This window comes from Strix aluco, chromosome 20 (genome assembly GCF_031877795.1).
Source record: "Strix aluco isolate bStrAlu1 chromosome 20, bStrAlu1.hap1, whole genome shotgun sequence".
NCBI lineage: Eukaryota > Metazoa > Chordata > Aves > Strigiformes > Strigidae > Strix > Strix aluco.
Window position 1 is genome coordinate 9718964 of NC_133950.1, and position 12327 is coordinate 9731290.

Sequence of the window (12327 nt, forward strand, 5' to 3'; positions counted from 1 at the left end):
CCATATCTTTGAACTCTCCAGATGTGGTTGGTTTTCATTTCTGGCTAGTCTTCTGTAGACTTAAACAGTCAGTATTGACTAGTGGCAGTGATTGCCACTAAACGTGCGCTAGTGAGTGGGGTGCTGGCAGTTATCTGGCTGCCCAAGCTGCTACAGTGAGTGTTTCCATCTAATGCTGAAACTATTAGTTGTGACAAGTTGGCTTGAGATTGCTTTTATGTCTTAACTCTTGTAAAATGCTGTTTGAATAAGAAGCTAAAAGAATTATTCAGAATCTTTGGCTGTTAGAGGCGTACAGGGAGCACCATCCCAGTACATCCTCCTTTACTTTTCAGTAATATCACATGGTAGGAAGCATCACTGGCCATGCTTGAGTTGACTTAGAGCAGCTGACCATGGAAACCTAAAAATGTGTTTGTTTCCTTACTTTAGGCATTTCTGCTGAATGAAGATCTTGGTGATTCTTTGGATAGTGTGGAGGCTCTTCTAAAGAAGCATGAAGACTTTGAGAAATCCCTAAGTGCCCAAGAGGAGAAAATCACAGTAAGACATTTACATTAGGTGATCACTAAGTGGGCAAGAAATAAAACAAATGAATTTGTTTATTGGGGAGGAGACACTGCTGGAGGATGGCAGAGAAGGACGAGGTTTGCTCTGCACAATGATCCGCTGTTGTGTGGGATGTATTATCTCTAAATTACGTGTATTGTCTCTAAAATGAAAAATAGTGGAAAAGATTGGTTAGGGCTTGATTGCTGCTTCAGAGAGCTGAGTAACCCAGTGCCTGCATATCATGCCAGCACAAGTGTGGATGAAGATTTGTCAAAAATCTGCACTCTTCCACATGTAAGATGACGATATAGATAAAAAGGGGTGTAACAATAGCTATCTTAATGGCTTTCTGTTAGTTTTACTGTGATAAACTTTTGAGAATTAATCTACTAATTAAACTTGCACAAAGAATTTCTATTACACCAAGTAAATTGAAACTTGTTTTCTCTTTAGGCATTAGATGAGTTTGCTACTAAATTGATTCAGAATAACCATTATGCCATGGATGATGTTGCTACACGCAGAGATGCTGTAAGTATCTAAACCAGATTTGCACCGTAGACTTCAAATCATGTTCTGCTTTATCATTTTAAGTGGTATGACTGCAGTATAGGGTAATCAGTGGGGCTCTCCCAAAAGTACAGATACAGTGCTGGTTCTTAGCTCAAAGACTTTCAAAACCTTCTTTTTTCAGCTGCTGAGCCGCCGAAATGCCCTTCATGAAAGGGCTATGTACCGTCGGGCTCAACTGGCAGATTCTTTCCATCTGCAGCAGTTTTTCCGAGACTCTGATGAGCTAAAGAGTTGGGTTAATGAAAAAATGAAGACTGCAACAGATGAGGCGTACAAGGTAAACACAAAGATGAACATTAGACTAATTTTAAGGCAATACCAGGCTTAACGTAATCAGTCTAATGATATGAACCAGTGTCAGCCAAAATGTTGCTGATAGTAGGCTAAAGACAACAGGAGGAATTGTAATTTCTCCCTGACCCCAAGGGGGATTTTCCCATCGTTCTGTAATGATGCTTATTCAGTAGCTTAAGTGTTCTGATTTCAAAGGCATATATTTGGCACCAAATACTTGAGTGACATCTTGGCATGTATATGAATGTAGTCTAATCATAAAAATTCTTCGGAGACCTATAGGTACTAATTCTGGATTGAAAGGTTCTTTTTCTTTCTTCATCTGTAGGATCCATCGAACTTGCAAGGTAAAGTTCAGAAACATCAGGCTTTTGAGGCAGAGCTTTCTGCTAATCAGAGTCGTATTGATGCACTGGAGAAGGCTGGCCAGAAGTTGATTGATGTCAATCACTATGCATCTGATGAAGTGGCAGCTCGCATGAATGAGGTTATCAGCTTATGGAAAAAACTTCTGGAGGCCACTGAGCTCAAAGGTACAGCTTGCTCAGAAGAATATGGGCAATTCTTTTTCTGGAGAGTTTAGGTGGGAGAAGACAGGAAGTGAGTTAAATGAAGTGGAAAACCTAAGTCGTCTTTTCCTCTTGCCGCTCTGTCTCGGTCAGGTATAAAGCTGCGTGAAGCCAATCAACAGCAGCAGTTTAATCGCAATGTGGAAGACATTGAGCTGTGGCTGTATGAGGTAGAGGGACACTTGGCTTCTGATGATTATGGAAAAGATCTCACCAACGTTCAGAATCTTCAGAAGAAACATGCCCTGCTAGAGGCAGATGTTGCTGCCCATCAGGTAAGGGGAATAATTTTTCTTCCTACCCTTTTAGATCTCCTCACTCAAAATACTCACTCCAGAGACCTTAGCAGGTCTCTATTTTCATAATTTTTGTAGCTTTTGGGCTTTACAGTTATTTATCAGAAATGATTTTGAACTGAAGCATAAATTGTATGTCTCTAAGAACAATATCTTCAGGACTTGGACAAAAAAAGCTTTCTGGAAAAGTGAAATAATTCCATACTGTGACCTGCTGACAGTGCAGCCTTGTTTTGTGCTGTGAATACCAACTTAAAAAGATGTGCTGTGCTTTGCATAGGAAATAATTCCCCTTTAGGCTCTCCATTTGCAAACAGCTTATTCTTGTTCAGTTTGTTTCCATGTAGCTCTAAGAAATGGGAGGGGAGGGAGAACAGTTTTTAAATGTAGAACTTTACAGCAAATGGTTCCTTCATTTGCAAATGATTTTTAGGGGAATTAAATCCACAGCAAGACAGCAACGTCTGGGTTCCCTCAACTGGAATTATTAGTTGTTAATAATTGATAAATGGTTTGTCTAGAGTAGCACGTCTGTAAAATTAATGTAGTTTTAAGAATTTTTTGTTTATTTTATGAAATTGACAGATAAAAACCAATTACATTTGCATAATGTGTTGAATATTATCCAGGATATAATTATTGCACTGGCAGTGTGCAGCTGGGGCTCTGTTCCTCTGTCACAATATAATTTATTAACTAAGACCTGAAAACATTTTCTGTCACTGCAGCCATCTTACAGAAATTCTGACATAATGCTATTGCTGAATTAATTTTAGGATCGTATAGATGGCATTACCATCCAGGCACGCCAGTTCCAAGATGCTGGGCACTTTGATGCTGACAACATCAAGAAGAAACAAGAAGCTTTAGTAGCTCGTTATGAAGCTCTAAAGGATCCTATGGTAGCTCGCAAGCAGAAACTTGCAGATTCTCTTCGCCTGCAGCAGCTTTTCCGTGACATTGAGGATGAAGAGACCTGGATTAGGGAGAAAGAACCTATTGCAGCTTCAACAAACCGAGGTTGGTCCATCCCAGTATCTCCAGGATTTCGATGTCAGAATTGTTCTAACTTGTGTCTTTATGGAACATTCCCTGGAAATTTCCGACATGTTTTTTGTAATTAACACTGCCTGGAGTTACGTATTTGCTATGATCCATGGTTCCTTTAACTGTTACGTTACTTTTACAATTTCAGTGGGTAACTTGGTTTTCATAGTGCTCTATCTTCATTGTAATAGTGCTTATTCTGCAAGTTTGTCTAGCACTGGTTGCAGCTTCCTGGAAATTTTTTAGTCTGATGACTCTGAATTAGCTAATTAGTTATTTTATATCTTTCAGGCAAGGACTTAATTGGCGTCCAAAATCTGCTAAAGAAGCACCAGGCTTTGCAGGCAGAAATTGCAGGCCACGAGCCCCGCATTAAAGCAGTCACACAGAAGGGAAATGCTATGGTGGAAGAGGGTATGTCTCAATGTTTTTTAATTCTTTCTCTTTTGGAAATCCAAAAGTCTTTATGCTGGACTTTGTTCTCTGGCCCTGTACAATTAAAGAGTTACTGCCTGTTTTTATCCAAGCAATAAGTACCTGCTAGCAGGATGAACTTCTGCTCATTCTTTCACCTGAAAATAAAAATAGATTCCTTGATGGGAACCTGTCATGATTTTCACAGTTCTCCATCTGCTCTTGACAAACACGTATGAGTTCTGTATTCAACAGCTTTGTGCCTATGGTATTTAGTCTGCCATTTTTAAATCTATTAAATCTATTTAAATCTTGTATCTGAGATACATAATCATGATGTGAGAGATGATCCTTCACAAAGACAGTAAGAGTCATTCCTGCTTTTAAATAAGAGTGTATCTTTATTTCTGACTAGGTGTTCTTAACACCAAAATACTAAAAAAAATTTCCCTGATTCTAGGAGATGTCTGAAATCATATTTGTCTGCTGTCAAAACTCTGCCACTGGAAAGAGATGACCTTTCCTGTTTCATCACTGAGAAGAAATGTTATGATGTGGCTTGATTTTTTTCTTAATGATTCAAATATTCCTAGTACAGTTTGACAGATGCAGTGTTTTCCAGTCAGGCAAAAGGACAAGCTGAGTTGAGCTCTCATTATTCTAGCCAGAATAGGCTACATAAGTTTAAATGGGTCTAATTTAAATGTCTTTCAAGAAGTACAATCAATCTTCAGTCCTTCAGTTCCCTCTCTCTCTGTTACCTAGGACATTTTGCCGCTGAGGATGTGAAAATCAAATTGAATGAGCTAAACCAGAAATGGGACTCTCTGAAAGCTAAAGCATCTCAGCGTCGACAAGACCTAGAGGACTCCCTGCAAGCTCAGCAGTACTTTGCTGATGCTAATGAGGCAGAATCCTGGATGAGGGAAAAGGAGCCCATTGTAGGCAGTACAGACTATGGAAAAGATGAAGACTCTGCTGAGGTATTTGAGATTGTTGCTTGAATCAGTTTTGTATAAACCCAGTGAGGATTTGCCCACTGGTAAGAAAATAAGGAGCTCTGCTAATTTCAAGATTCTTAACAAAAAAGGCAGAAGATTCTACCATCAAACTGAATTTTGGCTTGGGGTCAAAAGATGACAGTTTTTCTTGTTGTCTTAGTTATTGCACATGAAATTTTGGTCCTCAGTATATTAAAGCAATTGTGAGGAAACTTTACATTTGTATTCACTTTTTTATAGGGCTTTTGTAAAGTATTATGAGACTAACATCAGCAAATTCCTCATCTGATATTGGATTTGAGTGGGAGTCTGATTTTCATCAGTTCTCGTTGGTCTGGAAGTAATTTTTTGTCTCTAGTTATTTTACTAGTATCGTTCTGTGGCCAAACACCATGTCTCAGACACTACTGACAGACATTTCACCAAAATGAAGTGCAGTTTAAAGGCATACTTTCAAACTTAACACTATTCCCAGAGTGATACACGGTCACAACAAAAGAATGTTTCTGAGATAAGGTGGAGGAAAGGCACCAGAAGCATTTGGCCTACTATCTAGCCTGTGAATAAATAGAAGTAGTTATTCTCATGAGAGTCACAAGACCAGCAGCTCTGAAAAACCCACATTCCCTGTGTATGGAGCCAAAGTATATGTATTAAGCAGAGTAGTATTTGTAAAATGGCTAGGTGTACATGTTGTTTTTATCTTTCACTTTCAGGCTCTTCTGAAAAAACATGAAGCTTTGATGTCTGATCTTTCCGCTTACGGCAGTAGCATACAGGCGTTACGGGAACAGGCCCAGTCATGCAGGGTAAGGGAAGATGCTAATTATGTTGCTAAAATCCTTGGGTCAGCAGAAGGTAAAGACAAAGCTTAATAAAAGTTGTTGGTTTTGAAACCTTATTGCAGACTGTACTTTATTTTCTCAAAAAGTTCAGTGGTCTGTTGTTATAATCATAACAGGCAGCTATGTTGCATTGGAAGAAAACAGTATAATGTGGTGATTTTCAAGGTCTGAGCCCAGACAGTACCTGAAATACTATCTGCATTTCATTTATTTCAGCAAGAATCATTTCATGGCGCTACAGTAGCTTTAACTACAGCTGAAGTATTTTTTAGGACAACTACGTTGATTGTAATAAACATGGAACAACTCATTTTTCTTCTGCTTCTTTGTTAGCAACAAGTTGCTCCCACAGATGATGAAACTGGAAAAGAGCTTGTTCTGGCACTCTATGATTACCAAGAGAAGAGTCCCCGGGAGGTGACTATGAAAAAAGGAGATATCCTCACCTTACTCAACAGCACCAACAAGGTATGTGCTTGCCTTTTGTTTTGCTGAACTGCTTGGCTCACTTGGTGTTATGTGTTCTGCAGAGCATTTTTGGTTTTGTTTTTTTGATTAAGAGCAATCAAAGAAGTTAAAGAATTTGCACATTTAGTCCATGTTCCCATTCAGCATTTTAGCATACCTCTTCAGCTCATTCTCATGGCTCTATAGCTGCCAGCTTTTTTAAGTTAAATAAACAACATGTGCTATAGGGCATGTGTCTGTGAGAAAACTTACTTCCCTACTGCTAAGGAATTTGTTGAGAACCAAACACAAGGGAAGTAAGACCTAGATGTCTTCAAGAGGCAGTTTGTTTGAAATGATCTCCATAAAAAAAGAGCAAACTGTTGTGAGCATCACTGGTTTTTTTGTGTTAATAGAAGCCTCTAATTTGCAGCTTTCGGTTGCTCAGCATGCTTCCTGCTTGCCTCACAGCAGTTGCTTTTTTTTTTTTTTCTTTGCAGGACTGGTGGAAGGTTGAAGTTAATGACCGTCAGGGATTTGTACCAGCTGCCTATGTGAAAAAACTGGATCCTGCACAGTCTGCTTCCAGAGAGAATCTCCTGGAAGAGCAAGGCAGCATAGCATTGCGACAGGAGCAAATTGACAACCAGTAAGATCTAACTGATGAGATATGACACCCATCCAGCATTTGCTGGCTTGGCCTTTGTCTTGCATATGCCAGAAATTTAGGTTGATGCCTCTTATGCTAGGGAGTAATTAATTGGAGCAAAACAAGGGGCTTCTTTACCAGGGGCACCATATTCAGTTGTTTTATTCTTATTCTAGATTTTCTTGTTGCTTTTCCCATTTTTTAACTGTAAAACTCATGACACTAGACCTCAACTTCCTGTCTGCCTTCAGTATTTTATGTGTTCCTTTTGTTGTTGTACCTAACAACTTAAACTTGTTTGTGAGTTATATCTGTCCCAAGCAGCTCTTGTATTTGTAGTTGTCACTGCTTAATGTGTGATCTGTTTTGAAAAGCTTTCTTAAATTTGGTTACATAAAGTACAGTACCCTCCCTATATAGGGCTGCCTCTGGAGGTGACCTCCTTAGAAGCTGTGACTATTTTGGCTCTAGCTGATTATGTTTTTCCTGAAATGTGGTGCCATTATTTGTTGCCATTACATGGGCTAAATGTGCCCCCCTCCTTTTTTTTTTTTTTGTTTGTTTCTTTCCCCCCCCCTTTTTTTTTTCCCCTTTTAAAAGAGGAACATGCCATTGCAAATAGAAAAAACTGCATGGCTGCTTGGTAATAACCTCCTAAAGCACATGGTATTTATAGATTAGTTCAAGCAAGGGCTGTGGGTGATAGCTGTGAGCTACTGGCTCATCTTATCGAGCCACTTGGAAGCTAAAGCTGAAAGTTTTATGCATACTCCCATCTGTTTACACAGCTATGCTGTCATTCTGCATGAGAATTTCTTCCCGCTCAGTGTTTTTAAGTCACCAGTTATTACAGTGACACACAGTAATTGCTAGCTTTAGCTTTAGAATTAAAAACAAAACCCAAAAACGAACAATGAAAAAACCCCACAAAAAACCCCTGAAACAAACCAAAAATAATAAAAAAGCTGTAGCAGTGAGAAGAAGGGATGCTGGAAAATTGTAACACATTTTTCAGGATTTTAATAATGTGTAACTTTCTGTATAGTTTTGCATGCTGCTTTTAAGAACTAGAACAGGGTGCCATATTTTAGAGCCAAGAGAGGGGACCACCCTTTAGTTTACAATCGCATGGCACAGCGATCAGGAAATGAGGAGACCTTATAGAGAGAGTTCAACTGTACTGCTGAGGTTTCCTTATGTGAATTGTATTCCTGGTCTGATTTGCTTTGTTTGCTTCTGAATGACACCTAATTTTCTCCATTTAAATGTGAACTCCTAATCATCTCCTACCACAGACAACCCATGGATGGAGCTGCTGCTTTCATTATTTTTGTTAATCTGACTAATTTTTTGCATGCATTTGCTGTGCTCCCTCTGTCTGTGCAGGACTCTCATAACTAAGGAAGTCGGCAGTGTATCTCTGCGTATGAAACAGGTCGAAGAACTGTGAGTAGGATTAGCCCTTTCTAAACCGTGCTGTCTCCATACTGTCACTGTTCATTCTCCCTTTGTTTGTTTCTTTCTTTGGGAAAGCTGCTCCAAAGAGACAAGAAGGAAGCAATTTCTGCAATGTGAATTATTTTAGTTTAGATGAGTGTCGTGGTATGTGTTTCATGTGTTCTTTATAGCCAGCCATCCAGCCAGCTGCTTATCTTGTTGGTCACCTCTGCGCTGCTAAATTGGTTGATGACGTTATTTTCCGTTATCCTGATTTTGCTTACCAAATGTGGCTTTAGTGATAATCTAGACTGTTTTAAAAAGCATCTCTTGCATTTTCTGAGGTGCAGATAGAAATATTGTTTATATAAATATATAACAAATATATATATACCAAGTATTACGTCACATATGAATGTCTTAGACTTTGGGAAGGGTGGGGTTATCACTGTTTGTCATATAAAGTTTAACATTCATGCTGGGTAGTCAAAAAACATTATTTATATAGTATGATTGGTTTTTATTATAACATTAACTTAATTTTCAAACTTGTGTTCGTGTCTCCTGGAAGAAATACCAAGTTTGCATTATGGTCTTGGAAGCTGCTGAGAGATCCAAAGCAATAGTGTTCATTGGCTGTGCCTGACTGTCTTTTCATAGAGAATATATTTCTTGAGAATCAAAAGTGAAAGTATTATAGTAATCTGTGAACTGTTGCAAAGCAACTTTGAGATAAGGAATTTTCCCCCAGATCCTCTATGAGCTTCACAAGCATTTCATACTTAAAATTGTGTGCTGAGGCAAACAGCAGTCAGGGCAGACTTCAAAACAGTGTTTTCCTCCAATCAGGGTAGAATGTTTCTATCCAAACCTAATACAAAAGATTCTTAATTCCTTTCTATCCAGTCTTAAACCAGGAGAGACAGGAAACCACAAAGTCTCTGCTTCCATGGAAGGACTTAAAGTTCATTATCAGTTTGACGTATAGACATTACAGCCCAGGGTATCAAGAATTTTCTTCAACAGACTTTGTCATCTCTGAGTTACTGGTTAGGAAAATGCTACATCAGTGAACTCTTCAAGCTGGGTGGTGTAATTGCTCAGTGTTTGCCTGTGTGCTCCAAGGTGGAAAATGAAAACATTGTAAGGCTGCCCTTTTCCCCTTTGAGGCCCCTGCAGGTATCTCAGCAGTATCTTATATTATTTGATTTAATAACATCAAAAGGGATATCTTCATGGCTTAATAATGAGAATCAGTTGCCGCTTTTGATCGCTGTAGTAGACCAATGTGCAATCTGATTCAGGGTATAAAAAACCCCATCCACATGCAGCTAGAGTGTCTCATCTTCTGGAAGACATAAAATAGGGTAACAGTAAGAATGGGTCTTAAGGGTGTGGCTTTTCTGAATGCAGGTTCTTTAAAAACAGGCATTATGCATTGCTAAAGAGATCTGTCATTCAGTATCAATGACTAAAACTTCTGATGGCTTTTTTCAGCAGTAGCTTGGGAAAGGTCTTGTAGGAGCATCTGTGTCTAGCTGGTTACCAGGAATCAAATAGGAGACATCAAGTTTTCTTGTGGTTTTAAATAAATGGCTGGTCTTTTGAGGTTTATTTGCCCATTCAAACCAATTTAAACATTTTAGAGGTTTTACTTGGCAATTATTCTAATGTAAATGAGGAGTAATTTAACTCATGATGTTGGGAATTCCACAGATTAAAAAAATGGTGTAATGAGTTTCATGGATTTCCTAGTTGAATATAGTTGTGTTATCAAAGAAATAACACCTTTTTTTTTAAACATTCAGCAGATTTTGCACTGAATAATGGCTAGGTAAAACATTTGTGTCCAAAAGCTGGGAGGCTAATGGATTTTAATAATCTACTGGCAAACTTGATGTACTTTAGGAAAATACCTCTTGGAAAGTAAGACCCTATGGAGTCATTCCTGCACTGCAGTGCTGCTGTAGCTTAAGAGCCTGCCCTGCCCTGAGCTGTGATTTGGGTTTGCTTTTGCCCAGTGAAGTGTTGCATGTGGGAGATCTCATTTTGGTGTGCATATCCACATAGAAATATGTACAGTTTACATTTACCTAATTAGGTACAAATAGATCATTCTGTAGAAGAAGAGCGTATAGACTGCAGGGATTTCCCACATCTTTGGTGATGCCAGTACTTGGTAAATTACTGTGACTCTGCTCAGTTCAAACTGACTGTCCCCTGCTTTCCTTTTCTGCATGTTCCAGGTATCACTCTCTTCTTGAGCTGGGAGAAAAACGTAAAGGCATGCTAGAAAAAAGCTGCAAAAAATTTATGCTTTTCCGTGAAGCTAATGAGCTTCAGCAGTGGATCAATGAGAAGGAAGCTGCACTCACAAATGAGGAAGTGGGTGCTGATCTGGAGCAGGTGGAGGTGCTGCAGAAGAAATTTGATGATTTTCAGAAGGTATGTTGTAATGCTGCATAAGTGTGTGTTTGTTTTGGCCTTTCTCTTCAGGCTTTCTGATCTGTGATAATTTTTTGTAGTTGAGCATAGTTGAGAAGGAAACATGGCTTTGCTTGGAAATAAAAAGGTATATATGCATTTCTTTGTTTTGTGGGGATGGAGAGAATCCCACATTCAAAAGTCTTCAGTTTGATTTCCAGCTTGCTACACGCTTCCCAGCTCCCAGAGGACTCAAGCTCTCTTTCAACACATTCAAATACAGAATCTGCCAAGCTTTGGAGGAGTTTCGTTTTGTGTAAAGCATAACCTTCAGTTAGGCTATTCCTCTTCCTTTTTGTTGAAAGGAAAGATGCTTTTTGTTTCCATCTGTGGAGTTTTTCCCAAGATGTGGGAAAAATAATTCTCTGCTTCAAAATGCTGGTAGGCTTTCGGTTTTATTTTTTTCTCCCAATCTTCACAATACTAGTTAATTTTTTTTTTTTTTCTTTGAATGAGGTGTGAAAAAATTGCTTGGGCAGATATATTTATTCTGTTCACTTTGTTAAGATACTAAGCACTGAAATGCAAAGATGTCTGACCTTATACACTGGAAAAGAGAGTGATTTGACAGTTCTGTGGACATTATCGTGTCTACAGCTTTAAAGCTGGCTAACAAACAATTGGAGCCAACCTAGTATTGTAGGTGAGAAGATGATAGCAGTTACTGGGTTTGGGTTCTTCTAAAATAAGCTAATGGTTGAAATTAAAATGTGTCACCTATTAAAATTCAAATGCAAGTTCTCCACTATTTCTTTTCTAACCAAGTTCCCTTTCTGCTTTATGGAAGCCTCTCTGTCTATCTGTTTGGCTGGGAGCATTTAAGTGTCGCAGTCAAATGCCTTTTTAATTCGGCCTTTTAGCTAATTCATGCAGTAGTATGGATGATAGCTTTTGATCTTCTTGTTCATGTTGTATACCTGACAGTTTAAAAATGTATTCCATTCCTGGTTGTTAATTAACTTTCGTGTGGAAAGCTGATAGCGTGTTTCTTTAATCCATTGCTGCTTGGCACTGGCAGCTGGGGTTTCTTGGCATAGACTCTCGTGCATTGTATAGTCACTGGTAACTGTAAAGGTCAAATGTGCTGAATTCCTGCTGTTCACAAACCACATACTTTCTGGCACCCCTGGTGTGCCAGCTTGTTCCACATGTTTTGCTTGTGTGAATGTTAACACTGTGATATTTTACGGTTCTGTGCAGGATTTAAAAGCTAACGAGTCACGTCTGAAGGACATAAACAAGGTTGCGAATGACCTGGAGTCAGAAGGGTTGATGGCAGATGAAGTGCAAGCAGTACAGCAACAGGTCTAATTTTTCTATGACTTAGTCTTTTGCTTCTCAAAAGGATTAGACTTTCTTCCTTTCTTTTGTCTGTTGTCTTCTGCTTTACATGTCATAGCAGGATTCTGGCTGTTCATTTTTCCTCTCTGGTCTGATAATACTGCTATTTTAACCAGAGATACTTAATGCTGCTTCTGTAGTGTGGCCATCACAAGGGTACCCTTTGAATTGTTTCTTTTTAAATAGTGCTATAGTCAGCTGCACCGTTTAGAGCTTTTTTAGGAATGGAAAGTCTTTTAAAGTAATATCAAAAGTCATGGAGAATCCATGCATTAGCTTTGCTGCTTATAAATTTGAAATTTCAGCCTTTATTTCTTTGCAGGAAAAATGGTGAGGAATACTAGGGGAAAAGAGAAATAAAATAGAGCTCAACTTATG

The 12327-nt window shown here is 38.8% G+C and overlaps 1 protein-coding gene across 14 annotated transcripts in view; it reads left to right on the forward strand.

The window, feature by feature from the left end:
• The window catches only part of SPTAN1 (spectrin alpha, non-erythrocytic 1), a 52102-nt gene that overhangs the window by 18456 nt on the left and 21319 nt on the right, over window positions 1-12327 (forward strand). For 8 of the 14 annotated variants that reach the window (XM_074846051.1, XM_074846047.1, XM_074846056.1 and 5 more), the window contains 14 exons: window positions 433-543; window positions 1006-1083; window positions 1247-1402; window positions 1748-1952; window positions 2082-2263; window positions 3061-3304; window positions 3623-3745; window positions 4511-4728; window positions 5463-5555; window positions 5925-6059; window positions 6539-6687; window positions 8074-8133; window positions 10371-10569; window positions 11809-11913. In XM_074846051.1, coding sequence (XP_074702152.1) covers window positions 433-543; window positions 1006-1083; window positions 1247-1402; window positions 1748-1952; window positions 2082-2263; window positions 3061-3304; window positions 3623-3745; window positions 4511-4728; window positions 5463-5555; window positions 5925-6059; window positions 6539-6687; window positions 8074-8133; window positions 10371-10569; window positions 11809-11913 — 2058 coding nt within the window. The remainder of the gene's footprint in view (window positions 1-432; window positions 544-1005; window positions 1084-1246; window positions 1403-1747; window positions 1953-2081; window positions 2264-3060; window positions 3305-3622; window positions 3746-4510; window positions 4729-5462; window positions 5556-5924; window positions 6060-6538; window positions 6688-8073; window positions 8134-10370; window positions 10570-11808; window positions 11914-12327) is intronic. The other 6 variants (XM_074846049.1, XM_074846057.1, XM_074846059.1 and 3 more) reach the window with 1 other exon arrangement.